General features: G+C 33.3%; 1 protein-coding gene across 1 annotated transcript; it reads right to left on the minus strand.

Annotated features, from left to right (window-relative positions):
• Nucleotides 1-1,939: 1,939 nt before the first annotated feature.
• Nucleotides 1,940-15,534, minus strand: LOC134265950 (uncharacterized; the record flags this gene model as incomplete). Its single annotated transcript, XM_062748150.1, has 3 exons — nucleotides 1,940-2,364; nucleotides 7,014-7,514; nucleotides 15,304-15,534. Coding segments are annotated over 3 exons (1,157 nt in total), but the record flags the coding sequence as incomplete, so codon positions are not given.
• Between the last annotated feature and the right edge of the window lie 44 nt (nucleotides 15,535-15,578).

A 15,578-nucleotide genomic window follows, 5' to 3' on the forward strand; every position in this document is an offset into this window, starting at 1 on the left:
TATGTTTAAAAAAATATATATATATATAAATTCTACCCTTGATTTGATCCCCATCCCCCCCACCCCAAGGGCAAAATGAAAATTCCGAAACCTTACTGCACGTCTACATGACACCACCAACCATCTCTTAAAAGATGATAAGGCTGCTGAGTAAAATGTAGAAGGAGTTCAGGGAAGAAGGGGCTTTTTGTATAAAAAAACGTCATTTTTCGACCCCCATTTGATCCCCCGTGGCAAAATCAAAATTCAGAAACCTTACTGCACATCTACATGACACCACCAACCATCTCTCAAAAGATGATTAGGCTGCTGAGTAAAATGTAGAAGGAGTTCAGGGAAGAAGGGGCTTTTTGTATAAAAAACATCATTTTTTGACCCCCATTTGATCCCCTGGGGCAAAATCAAAATTCCGAAACCTTACTGCACATCTACATGACACCACCAACCATCTCTCAAAAGATGATTAGGCTGCTGAGTAAAATGTAGAAGGAGTTCAGTGAAGAAGGGGCTTTTTGTATAAAAAACGTCATTTTTCGACCCCCATTTGATCCCCTGGGGCAAAATCAAAATTCCGAAACCTTACTGCACATCTACATGACACCACCAACCATCTCTCAAAAGATGATTAGGCTGCTGAGTAAAATGTAGAAGGAGTTCAGGGAAGAAGGGGCTTTTTGTATAAAAAACGTCATTTTTCGACCCCCATTTGATCCCCTGGGGCAAAATCAAAATTCCGAAACCTTACTGCACATCTACATGACACCACCAACCATCTCTCAAAAGATGATTAGGCTGCTGAGTAAAATATAGAACGAGTTCAGGGAAGAAGGGGCTTTTTGTATAAAAAACGTCATTTTTTGACCCCCATTTGATCCCCTGGGGCAAAATCAAAATTCCGAAACCTTACTGCACATCTACATGACACCCCCAACCATCTCCCAAAGGATGATTAAGCTACTGTGAAAAATGTAGGAGGAGTTCAGGGAAGAAGGGGCTTTTTGTATAAAAAACATCATTTTTCGACCCCCATTTGATCCCCTGGGGCAAAATCAAAATTCCGAAACCTTACTGCACATCTACATGACACCCCCAACCATCTCCCAAAGGATGATTAAGCTAAGCTACTGTGAAAAATGTAGGAGGAGTTCAGGGAAGAAAAGTGTGACAGACGGACGGACGGACGGACATGAGTAACAACAATATACCCGAACTTTCTTTCGAAAGTGCGGGTATAATCAAAGTTCCAAAGTTTTCACCATAGTAAATCAAAGTTCCAAAGTTTTAACTTTGGTACTATAGTTAACTATAGTAAACTATAGTTAACTATAGTTTACTATAGTATTTTTTTGTTAGGGATGCTTTGTAAAATATTTTAAAACATTCTGTAAAGATTTCAAAAGTTAAATAACTGAACTGCCATTCATTATTCTTAGTATTAGTTTTTAAGATGTTGTTTAAACAAACGTTTTGCTGTCCATGTTGATCATATTTGATTTTATTTTAACATATTTCGTTAATATCTTTGGAGGAAATTTGGATTTATTTAGATTAAAGAACTCATTGTATAGAAATCAAGAATTTCTCATTTAGTAAATTACACACCATGTAAGAGATTCTCCATGTTTTGCTACATGTAGTACCGAGTTTTATTGTATCTGATAAGACGTCACTCTATTTTCTTTCTAAAGGAACTTGGACACAGATTTGAAGATAATATTTTCTCTATAATATTGCGACTTATGTATTTTAATAGCATTTTACACTTAAATCAAATGAAAATCTTATTTAATTTTAAAGTTGTTAAAACTTAAGTTTTTTTTTTGTGTGTGTGTGTTTTGGCGCGTTTGATCGACACGTCCTTGCATTTTCAGTCGTAATATTATAGAGAAAATATTAACTTTAAAATAGTGTCCAAGTACCTTTAATACGTTGACATATATCAACTAAAAATACACATATATGTGAAGAGCAAAGAGTAACCTTTTAACTTGCTGTCTTCGATAACAAACAGATCTTCATGGACCTCAAGACCTACGGTTGATTCAGTTGGCTTATCTTCATTTGTGCCCTCTGCTTTATGACGCTGTTTCAGAAGAAATGCGTTTTCTGACCCTGTACTATCCTTATCAGTTTTATTTCTTCTTTGAAACTTTCTACGAAGAGTTCTTTTCTCTGCTCTTGCTCTATTTTTATGTTTTCTCGTCCTTTCGTGAAGCTTTCTAAGAAGAGTTGTTTTTCCTGCGCCCGCACATCCAACTATCATTCCCCTAGCGCGAAACATTTTCACATTTTCTTCCTTGATGTTTTTCAAAAACCTTCTTCTAGCATGGATATCCCATCTTAGTACTTCTTCTGGTATATTTACTTAATTAAAAAAGATAAACATAGTTGAATAATTCTGTGCTGAATGTTTGTTTAATGTCTTTATACATGGAATTATTAGATAAATGAAGAAATAAATGGATTTAGATGTAATAATACAAATACAATTTATCTGAACTTCATTTACATTGTATACATATACATGAGAATGCATACTTTCTTTATATAAATCCGTATACTGAAACAAAACCATTTTCGCGTTTTCGCGTTTCCAATTCTATACCATATGAAAACACAGAAGCACAATAACCTTTACGGTAACATAAGTACAACAATTATAATAAGGATCTATCCACGGATAAATAAACCTTAGTTGCCCAAAAGAAAAAGAAATAAATTAATTACGATCAACAGACGAATAAGTTTGCAACTTATCTGTCTTCCCATTCATCAATATAACTATGAAACTATGATCATTAAATTTTTATTATTTAATAGATTTTTACTATAAAAATGATTAGAACCGTGCCTTAACACCAGAACCTTGTCCCTGGGGAAATAAATTTCACAAATTTTGAAAAGGCACTCTTGCTGATCATACCTCCGTACAAAGTTAGCTAGTTTCTTTAAACCAAAGAGCAGATATAGAGTTTTCAAATAATTCATTTTTACCACTTATCTAGTATATCATCAATAGAACCCCAACCTAACCACATATCACTCAAATTCAATATTCTTGAAAAGACACTCTTGCTCATCCAACTTAGTATTTGGTCAGTTTATCTAATATCCACGAATAGAGAAGATTTAAAAATAAAAGCATTTTAAAAACATATGACCAAGGACACTAGTGTAAAAATGTAAATGTTTTAATCCGGTACAATGAACAAAGGGTCTCCGGGTAGATAAAATATAACAGGTGTCAAAAACTTCAGAGTCAAAGACGAGACTAAACATTTATCTTTAGACAATACAAATAATTGATATAATCGAGTGATAAATAAAAACAATCTATTGTAAATATTATGTTATTGAATGTAATTTGAATTTTTGTGTTAATAGTTCACTTTCAGTTGGCTTTCGTCAAGACAGCCATGCTGTGCTCTCGTCCGCTTATTAGCGGAGACTGTCCCCTTTCGTAATAAATCTGTTAAAGCTGCATATTTGGAATTCCATCTTATACAACAAAATAAAAAATGCACAATTTAGACGGTTATAAAAGATGCAGAATACCGGGTACGACTCCCTTTCACAGCCAAGCGAGCTCTACCTATCGATTCCCCTAACTGTCTACGAGAATTCCAAAATTTCAGGAAAAAAAACATCTTTGCTTTCGTACAGGCCGCTATATGTAAATCGCAGTCTCGGACCACAATGAAGACCTGAAGACTATTTCTTTCAGGGTCATCACCAAGTTTGTGTCCGATGTCGAATCCTCCATGGACCATGTTGCCGTGCTCAAATGGAGCAGTGTTACATGTACAGATGTAAACGTCATGATCAGCATGCAAGAATGTGAATGAGTGTCCTCTCTTCCCCTGTGAGGATGACCATGATAGCAGATACTACTGAACCAATCTGAGAGCATCGTTTCGGTAGGCAAAAGTCAAGAGACAAAGTTCGTTTAGGAAAAAAAACAAAGCTCAGCTACACATATTGTCATTTACTTTGAGAAATATAGCGTTCCAGGACAGCCAAAACATCCATCTTGGACTTAAAACGGAAATTCAACAGTTAAACCTCAAAGTGAAAGAGATGGAAATATGTCGACACAGTAAACGGGATTATAAACCAAAAAGAAAATTTTGTCCAACTTTCAACGAGACAAACACTTTCATATACGAGGGCTGTTCTAGAAGTAATGCCACAGTGTCGATATCTTTCATATTTGGCGTCATATAATCAAATACAATATACCAAGATACATTAATACAAATTTAATTAACACTGAAATATTCATTTCATTATGTTTACTTGAATTTATTGATAGACATTTAAAACATAGAGCATAGGGAGTGTCGCTGCGTCGCAGATGAATGTTTCGTTTTGGAGTGAATTTTTACGTACAGACGTACATATTACAAAAATTCTAAAAAGTACTTCATCTCCAATTGTTTTTTTTTTAATTGTGTCATTTTAAATTTTTAGCATTTAATTGTAAATGAATTGACATTATTGGTATTTGTGATAACAAACATTGTTGTTTTACTCTGTTGAATTGAACAAAAAGATTGTCGAAATGAGGAAAAAAAGCTCGACAAGTTGAAATAAATGCATTTTTGCTTCGAATTATTGGAATATAATCTATTCCATAACAAAACACGATGTCGTTTTTTTTAATGGGACTAGCGGGGTATTGTCACAAATGAAAATGTACCATCGGATATTTTGACAATTACTTTGGATTTTTTCAATTCAAATTTCTCACATCTGTGTTCAATTCAAAGTTCTCACACATGTGTTTAATTAATTTATTTACAATTTGCTTCAATCTGTCAGTTTTATCTATTTTGAAATATTTAATTATCTTAATAAGCCATAAGTGATTTTACCAGATGGAATGTGCTCTATGTAACCTTATTACTGTTTGAAATTAAAATCGTAATCAGTAACTCTACCTGTAAATCAAATTAAATCATGTCATGTACTTTACTCAAACTTGTAACTTTTCAACTATGTCTATAAATACAATTTTTTTAACACTTAAGGAGTTGGAATCGGGACGCGCTTGTCCTTGATATTGTCCGACCCGACTAGAAATAAAGGTCTGTATCTTCATTTCTACCCTAGTTGCTTTGCTACAATCACACGCATCTAACGCGTGGGATAGATATACTAGTAATAAATAGAAGAATATATACTGCAACCTATGAAGGTGGCTTTGTCAAATCCCTTTTCAACCGAATTATCACATTTTTAAAAAAAAATTTAACAGACACCTGACAGATTTTAATAATTTTCACAAAAAACATTAACCAAATGATAAATAAAGAACCATTATACACACCCCTGCTAATGTGTTCGGAATCTTTTATTTTTCGGTGTTCAGCAAATAATAAAACCTGATGAGTTCAGGGTAGCTCTGGCAGTGGCTCTTGCGAGAATTAGCGAGACTTCAGCGAGATATGGTATATTATTCACGGAAATGTGAATAGGAATTGACTAGCACGTGGAGGCATGGTAAATAGAAAAGCTATCTTGCGTTTCAGTTTTCACCACCCTAGAATCAGCTGATAATATATATGTAGCATGCATGTACATGATCAATCGATCTCTTTTACATTCATTCAAACTTACATTTCCTCTATAATACAATTCTCTACAGTCATATATTAAAATTTCTTTTTGGACAAATATTTTTTGCATGGGAACCGGGACTATGTTTTTGGCGTCATATTAGCAAATGAGGCACCAGCATTATTTTAACTGACCAATCAGCTGAATGAGTATTGAATTCTGGGTTAGTACGAATACTACAGGAATTGAATTTTACACTTGAAAAAGGGAAAATCTTGTGTTAAATGAAAAGCATTTTTAAAAAATATCATTTTCATGTTTATAATCACAAACAATTCATTTGATAAATAAACGGCGGAGGTCTAGGTTTCTGAAAGTCATACTGCAAGAGTATGGCGTGTCTGTACTCTGTATTAATTCCTTTGTTGTACTATCGGTAATTACAATTGCAAAGTGAATTCCCTTGCCGAACACGTGATAACGAACGTAAACAAAGTTTTGTCCATTTAAATACATAAGAGATGCAACTAGTTGTTCTTACCCTTCAGGCCTTGAAGCGTTGGTTTTCTAAGGTAGACTTTAACTACACTTTATTAAACATTTTTATTTCCATTTAACAACAAATTAAAAACGCCCTTAAAATCTTTCATTGTTTCTTATCTTTTTGTATTTTGTTCGTAAGAACATTTTCTTCTTATTTTGCAGTCCATTAACATGATCATACATTGACCTGAACTTCGTGCTCGAAGTAAAATGTAAACATGTATTTTGCATAAACGTTGCTATTCATTCAACGATTGGAAAGTTGCTCGTGGTAAGATCCTCTGTGCGCAATTATACCAATAGCCATATAAGGCAAACAAAGGTTTGTCAGTGTAGATGATAATGTACATTTTTTTACCAGCGAATCGGTCACTATAGTGAACTCTAATTTTCGCCGAAAAGTATGATGTATTATTATTTTAACATCCCCTCCTTTAGCCAGGCTTTGTCAGTTGAAAATCATGAAAGTCTTTCAGAAAGGTCAGGAAACATTTATTACAGGACATGTTTTCAAAAGAAACAGGCTATAGCAATATCATGTTAACTGCCTATTTTATTTATAAAACCCCTTCTATCCTATAACCTTTGAATAGATCAACATAAACAACGTGTCCTGAATCTAAATCACAATAACGTTAGTAGGGGTAATACAGTGATTTGGAGTTTTCCTGAAATGTTAAGATGAGAGCAGTGTTTGTGTAAACATGAAAGTTGAGAGTGTCGTTTACCATTATAATGATTTATTTTAGGAGTTAAATATATTGCTTAATATAATACAGCTAGAGCAATACAACTGCATGAATTTTACCTGTGCTATAATTCCCTAACTACATGTATGAGTGCTTTTTTCCTATTGGTTAAATTTTAATTGGCAAATGGAAAAAAATATATTGTCTTTTAAAAATACTTACAACGTTTACTGATCCTTTCATGAATCCTCCCGTCAGACACAGTACAGTGTGTGATGATGTCAAGCTTTAGTTTGTCTATGAAGAGGTCGTACATCTTGACCGGACTGTACGGTATATACAGACATCTCTCTCCCTCACTCCTCTTATACCTCCAGGACCGGCAGTATTCTGAGATCACGTCACGTGACGCCGTGGTCAGGAAAAACTCAAGATCACTGTCTCCAACCAGGCACTCCGTAACAAAGGCGTACATGACGTCATGCCTGATGTCGTCTGACACAAACGTTACCTCATCATTCTGGGTTTCGATGACCACGTGCTGGAGCTGTTTTAAATCAATATCATTAGATGGAGAGAGTTTTTCGAAATACCGTTCACGCATCTTTGTCAACATTGACTTGACTTGACTTGAATCTCCATTTACAACAGAAGTGTATTTGTCACACAACAGTAAACTGTAGAGAAAACTTTTGTCGTCTTCAGAATAATTATGATATTTGCCTGAAATAAAATAAAAATAAAGAAAAATAAATTTCATGGAGTTTTCAAAGCTATCATTACTTTACAAATCCAAATGTACGACGTTTTTAATATTTTTTTAAAGCATAAAATATTTTTTTAATGTACTATGAAATTAATAAACACAACATTACCAAGACTGACGATACAAATTATACAGTTCATAAAAAAATTATATAATAAACTGCACACTTTATTACAATTGTAATGTTTTTATGTAATATGTACATAGTCATTTTATACAAATTTGGAGCATCTATAATTGTACAGTTGCGTTGAATTACGTCAGTTTGGAAATGTATACATGCATGATTGCAGACAACATCCAGATTTCTGACGTACAACTTGCATTCATATCAATTTAAATCATTTTTTTTTAATCGAAGAATTAAAAAAAAAACATCCACTTTTTTTTTCTTATTATTTTACAATACTTATTAATTATGCATACAATTAGTTAATGGACATAAGAGTTTTTTTTTTTCAAAACTATTGTAGCGGACACATTTGCAAAATGCACGCAAAAAATGCGTCATGAAAAAAAATTCTCTTTAATTCAATAAAATGAAAAAGAACGCTTGCAAAAATTGTCAATGGTATCTTAAGAGTTTACGTAATTTGCCCACCTCATAGATGACTATCCAGTAGCAGTTTGAGTCTGATATTAAGCTTAAAAGAGTTAAGAACGTGAATTTACGCAACCAAAAGGGTGTTTTGCATGAAAACCAATGGTGGCCTTTTTCAAGTTTTTGAAGATTTTCCTCTTTTTTAACAGTCTAAATTATGATCTTTTTTTAAAAAAAATTGTCCTATTCATGCCCCTTAGAAATAAAAGTCTATATGTTCATTGAATGCAACTTAGCATGTATTTATACCATATGACTTAAAAATCATGCGCCTTCTGTCCTACTACAGAATTTCAAAGAAAATGAGGAGAGGGACTGAAATAAATCAATTGTATTCTGGATTTTAATATCTTAATATTCATATAAATCATCAATCCTTAGTTTAGGTAAAAACAAGACAAACAGAGAAACAGACAAACAGACAGGACATAAACAAGATACGCCTCGGATATATCGATCCGGACGCATAAAAAATTACGAAACTTCTACATACGTGTATCTCTTATTTCTCTCATCCTACATCAAGGGACATAAAAAATTATTTATTTATTTTCTTTTTATTTATTGTTTCTTCAGATTAAATGATATTTTCATCTTTAATTCGTTTATAAAACTAGGATTGACTTAAGATGAACCCATTTCCTCCAAAGAGTTCAACAACGCTTGAATGTACACAAACTGAACCTCGATATTTCTAATTTAACTAAATGAGTTTTTCATGACTTTGATTAAAGTTATAGCCAAAGTTAAAGTTTTTTCCAAGTACAAAAATCTCCAAGGTCAAGGTCAAAAGTTCAAGGTTGCTGCTATCAAATGGAAGGTGTTTCCATAAACAATATACATCTCAAGTATTAATGTTCTGGTGTATACTGTTCAAAGATATGGCCAAAGTAAATCCTTAAATTTTTTGTGTAAAAGTGGTTGAAACTCCAAGGTCAAAAGGTCAACTTTGTGGTACCCCCAATAAGGTATTGTCACAAGGAATACGCATGTGAAATATGAATGGCATAGCTCCTCTAGACCAAAAATTATGGGCAAGGTTAAAGTTTTTGCGGACAAACAGAGAGAGAGACAGAAAGACAGATAGACAGACAGACGGACACGACAAAACCCTATGCCCCCAAAACTTCGTTTACGGGGGCATAAAAATTGCTCTCATGTCCAGAATTGAACACTGGTGCCCTGCTTGGGTGTCCGCAACCTTATCGATTTATACGTTACGACTTCTTGCTGAGGAATGTGAATTTAAAATCAATTAATTTATAGAAATTGATGGAACAACCAGTTCACCTGTTGTATCGAGGAGCTGTTATGTTATATATCTGGTAAATATTTTATATATTCTATGTTAGTTGCGCGGATATGGGGGACAGACTAATTAATTACACATCTCCTATCGGGATGATGACAATTATCAGAGACGGGCACCTGTTCCTGTGTCACAGATTTGAGATCGTTGTAAATTCTCTATCTATAAACTTAGTAGAATGATTTTTAAATTAAAATCATAAATTTAGAAAGCTAAAATTTACTATATCTATTATTTTCTTCAAGAGGCATATATAAACGATTTATTCGTTCTTGTAAAATGAATTTAAAATAATGTCTTTCAAAAACTAAATATCCTGCAGTTTTGACAATTAAGAAAAGAAATATGATCAGTAATACTTGGGATCTTCTAGAAATGGTTTAAATAATGTAAAAACTGTCTCGTCAATCAAAACTAAATATTTCCATGAAAAAATACTCGTACAAGCACTAAAGAATGTTATGCAGCATTTATTTAAATTTTGAATCGGTTATCGAATCATCAATTTTTATCACTTGAAGAATTTTTGTTTTCTAAATGTAACTAGAAAATTAAAAATGATTTTGAATAAGTCTCATATATTCTATAAAATTATAATAATTACTTTGACAAATTTTAAGGTACCCGAATTTCACGATAAGTAAAAAAAATTAAGATTTAGTAATAAATCTTTATTCAAATTATTGCTTCATTATAAAGGGAAAAAAATATCTGATTATAAAGTAATTCGCTGGTGAAAAAATCGCTTAATTTAGACTTAAATTTCACTGAGAAGTAGCGGAAAGGTCACTTAAAGACGACAGAAAGGTCACTGAAAGTCGACGAAATTGTCACTGAAAGACAACAGAAAGGTCACTGAAAGACGACATAAAGGTCACCGAAAGTCGACAGAAAGGTCCCTGAAAGTTGACGGAAATATGTGCACTGAAATGTGGCTGAAAGGTAAGGTATCTGAAATGTGACTGAAAGGCAACTGAAAGGTCACTGAAATGTATGCGCCATTTAGTGGCTGAATGGCTACTGAAAAGTTACTGAAAACCGCCTTTCAGTTTTTACTGAAAGGTCTTGTTTCTTCCTATGTTAACCTTACATAAAATCATCTTGGAGTAGTGTAGATTCTGAATTGTTTAAATAATAATCAGCTAGGATTGTCAAGGTCAAGAAAGGTTTTACAAAGCAGGAAATCTGGTAAATGGCAGAGTGGCGAAAGAGCGATGTGGTTCATGGACCTTTTGTAATAAAAATTTTCTTAATATTTTGATATACTTTATCATTTTTTGTTTTGCATGGGAACTCTTTGTAGAAGGGTAGATGAAATTGTGAAAAGGGTTAGAAGAAAAATAACGACGACAGACCTTTGGCTTAGGTAAACTAGTTAAATGTAGTTACTCATGGACCAATTGTAACATTGAACTTGCAGTGAGTGATTGAGATATTTTTTTTTATATATTTAATTATCCCAGCAGGCACACAACATTGAAAAAAACTTAGAATCAACGATGTTTTTCTAGGTTGATTCAATATTGATTCTATGTTAGATTTTGAAAATTTGTATCAACCTCGAAGACTTAACATTGAATCAACATTGATAATCAACGTTGATTTTATGTTGAAAAACAATTGATTCAACATTTATTCAATTATTTATTTTGGAAAGGTGTCATGTTGTTATAATCCAACATGATGTAAATAGGTATAATAGTAAGAGAGTATTATTTTCATATGCGCCTCATGGATAATATTAAATTTTGTGGTAATAAATCGTTACTCTTTCTATTCTCTGTGTTTAATTTCTTCATTTCATGATCTTCAAATAAAAATCATTTCTAAAAAAAGAAGCATATAGCTTTATACCTCAAACTATTTTCCTTTTTGGCTCTAATGTTATTGTTATTTATGAAAATTAATATTACGAATTTTAAACTTTCTAAAGTGAAATTTAAACCATAGGGTCGGGACTCCTTAAATGAAAACATACGGTATATCAATAGTATGTGAAAAAAGAAAATGTATAATGTACACAGTAAGTGTTTAACAAAATACATTTTATAAATTAGTCATGTTACAGAACCCGAGCTTTTGAAAACGTTTTGTATTTCACATGTGGTAATGAAATAGTCCAGAACAAGAAACCATTCCAAGATAAGATGCAAATCTTATAAGGTACAATTTTTGATGCAACAGATATACATTTCGACAAATTATGTCTCTTCAATGATACTCCAACTTCCCAAAATATTTTCTTTAAAGATTATTTTTTAATCAAATCTTGGTGTTGATACCGGAGGGTTTTGTTATATTTATCATTAAATGTGTAAAATTTCTATATTTACCATCTTTGTTAGTTATAATAGTTAGTAATGATATGAGGTAGTGTGACTTTGTCAAGTCCGACCTCGTTATGGTCCGACAGTGTTATAGTCCGACACTAACATAGTCCAAATTATCTATCAGCACAGGAATCGTCAAAGTTTAAACGATAAAGTTTTTATCGTCAAAAAAAAAATTCCGGAAAAAAGTTTTCCTACCCTTAACTAAAAAAATCCCAGGATGGCAACGTGTTTTGGGGGACCCACCTAAACAAATAGATCTGGGCTTGGCCAGAAAAATCTCTCGACTAATTCAGTTTCCGGAGCGTTTTTGTTATTCATTTAATGTGAAAATTTCAATCTGCTTGACGACGACGGCTGTTCCTAGCCCCTTTTCCACTTTGACAACTCATCCCGGACTCCATGCCACAAAACCGGAAGAGAATCTCGCAGTGTATATATGACGTTTAAGAAAACTTGTTCAAATGAAATAAAATAAATAATTGTTCAACGAACGATCCAGTTATTTTAAAAAATATTCTAAGACAACTTTAAAAAGTTATTTGTTTTTTTTCTTACTTGTACGACGATGTGTACCAAGGACAGATAATTCAGTTTTTACAAGCGCCAAATTTAAATCACTGAAAAGCCATGTCGACAAAGAGCCAAACAGTTAGACTAAGCGCCCTTATAAAGCATTATTTTGTTTGAAACATATATCTTTTTATTGATCACGTATGGTAACATAAAATTGTACATGAAGTTTTACATGCATTTTTATTTAGTTCTTTTCTTCAATTACATTATTTATTCACCTCGGAGTTCACTTCCAGTTAAGTGGCATGGAGTCCAGGATGAGCTGTCAAACTGGAAAACAGGCCATGAACAGGCCGTAGTCGTCTAGTAGATTTGATTTCTTAACTTGAATAAATAGGACAAACACTCCGAATACTAAACTAGTTGCGAGATTTTTCTGGTCAAGCCCTGATTTATTTGTTTAGGTGGGTCCCCCCAAAACACGTTGCCATCTTGAGGTCTTTTTAGTTAATGGTAGGAAATTTTTTTCCGGATTTTTTTCCTTTTTTTGACGATTTAAACTTCAGGCTCCTGTGCTATCAGCGAAAAATAAGATTGGCCCGTTCAGCGAAGGCGTTCGACGTTGAATCAATGTTGGCAATTCAACTCAATTTGAATTCAGTGTTCAACATTTAAACAACGTTGTGTGCCTGCTTGGATAATCCTTTGTTGAAATGAGTGACTTTTATTTGAAACTACCTCAAAGTATTTTCAATTTGATACTTAATGTTCCCGTGTTCTGAATGAATAGAAAGTTTATTTTTCCTAGTCTACATATTCCCATTCAAACCTGTCTCTGTCCTTTGTTGTAGTTTGGGAGGAAGGGAACATAAGTCGTTCAGACTTGAGTCTACACTTTATCATGAAAGTTTTACGAAAGATCTCGATTTTCTGGCACCGTTTTTTAATGTCCTTCTCAAATATGAACAGCCCGTAGTCGTCTAGTAGATTTGATTTCTTAACTTGAATAAATAGGACAAACACTCCGAATACTAAACTAGTTGCGAGATTTTTCTGGTCAAGCCCTGATTTATTTGTTTAGGTGGGTCCCCCCAAAACACGTTGCCATCTTGAGGTTTTTTTAGTTAATGGTAGGAAATTTTTTTCCGGATTTTTTTTTTTTTTTTGACGATTTAAACTTCAGGCTCCTGTGCTATCAGCGAAAAATAAGATTGGCCCGTTCAGCGAAGGCGTTCGACGTTGAATCAATGTTGGCAATTCAACTCAATTTGAATTCAGTGTTCAACATTTAAACAACGTTGTGTGCCTGCTGGGATAACCCTTTGTTAAAATGAGTGACTTTCATTTGAAACTACCTCAAAGTATTTTCAATTTGATACTTAATGTTCCCGTGTTCTGAATGAATAGAAAGTTTATTTTTCCTAGTCTAAATATTCCCATTCAAACCTGTCTCTGTCCTTTGTTGTAGTTTGGGAGGAAGGGAACATAAGTCGTTCAGACTTGAGTCTACACTTTATCATGAAAGTTTTACGAAAGATCTCGATTTTCTGGCACCGTTTTCTAATGTCCTTCTCATAAATGTTTCACTTATATGGAGACGCCAAAACTTGCCTATGGCGAGCTGCAAATTTTTGTCGAATACTCGGCACTCAAGGCCATTGAGTAGGGAGGGATCGATCATTTTCGTGCCAGCACCTTCTGCGACACTGGACCTCGCTTTATAAGGTCTTATCCAAAAGACCGATCTCAACGTATCATATTGGATTCCAACCCACTAAGTAGGGATCAACTCCATACGCTTTAATTCTAGAGCATAGGCTCTTACCAATACGCCACGCGGGCGCCCAGCACAGTGCACCTATTGAATAGATGGTGTAATCCACTGAAAATTTTTAAGGTAAACTTAAATACAAACATATATGATATCCTCGCCTAGCAATCTTACATTTCGACATTGGATATCATAATGATTCATTTTCTGCTTTTTTTTCATTATTTACAGATTGATCCTATAAGTGTATAAATTAGTATTTAGGTGTGAAAGTTTGTAAAATTGAGCATTTGATACAGATGAGCTAAAACAAGATAAAACAAGAAAACATTGATGTAATCATCAATTGTCGCCCGTGAAATATATAACGTAAACAATGGAAGTGAGTCTTGATCACCAAACCCCTTTGATATCTGTAAAAAGGCATGCGTCTAATTGATGGAAACGATAGTCGCCATGTTTTAAAAAAAAATATAGTCGGATAAAAATCAAACAAAAACGATACCATTTTGAAATTAATCAATTCCTCAATTACATGTTGGCTGCATAAAATATAAATTGAAGTTAGACACATGCATCTCCTACCTGTATATTAAAAATGTATAAATTTTCAATTTAAGAACACGAACTGTACAGAGCACGTTTGTATGCAGTAGAATTCAATGTTCTAAAAAAAAAGACCTGTCGTTCTTTCGATAGTAAATAATAAGCATCTTTATATATTAAATATGAAATACATATATACTTTTACAGATTCACTTTATGAAAATAAATATATTATGTATCTCGTATTTTACAAATAGAAAGAACATTCTGATTAACAATCTTTTCAATGTTTAGAAAACTTTTAATTCTAAAATTACTACTCCCACCCCAATCCCAATATACCAACCCTTAAACTTTATGTATCAGCAGTGCAGTTTTCCCTCGGGCTGCAATAATGTCATCAATTTTAATGACTTTTTCAAACTGCACATATTGTATAATAATATACAATGAAAAATACCAACATGAAGGTAGACATTATTTGATCTTTTATATTAGAAATGATATCATTATTCAAGCATGCAATGAGTCAATGAATCTTAGTAAGATTTTAAAAAGAGGGTTTAAGTACCGGATACGTATTTTATAGTAGAGCGTGTTACCAGTCGGTTGTTGATTTTGTAGTCCCCTGTTAATGTTTATGAAGATTTTATCGTTATATTTTCCTTCTTACTTGGTTTCCTGTAAGCTTTGTTGTCGATGATGTAAATGTCCAAGTGTGGATGTAGACCTATACAGGATCTCACGATGTCAGGTCTCCCGTATCTCCAGAGCCACGTTACGTGATCTACACTGTCCTGTGATCTCCCTCTGTAATGTACAGTTTCCCCTTCTCTTCTTAGATCCATTAGAAATTCTTTCCGCTTATCTCCACACCCCTTTAGTATTTGAAATATGACATTCACTGCCGAAAAAAAAGGAATATAATGTATCATAACAAGTACAAAA

Source organism: Saccostrea cucullata, unplaced genomic scaffold, assembly GCF_032062105.1.
Source record: "Saccostrea cucullata isolate Sc308-1 unplaced genomic scaffold, CSIRO_AGI_Scuc_v1 ctg10277, whole genome shotgun sequence".
In the NCBI taxonomy this organism is placed as follows: domain Eukaryota; kingdom Metazoa; phylum Mollusca; class Bivalvia; order Ostreida; family Ostreidae; genus Saccostrea; species Saccostrea cuccullata.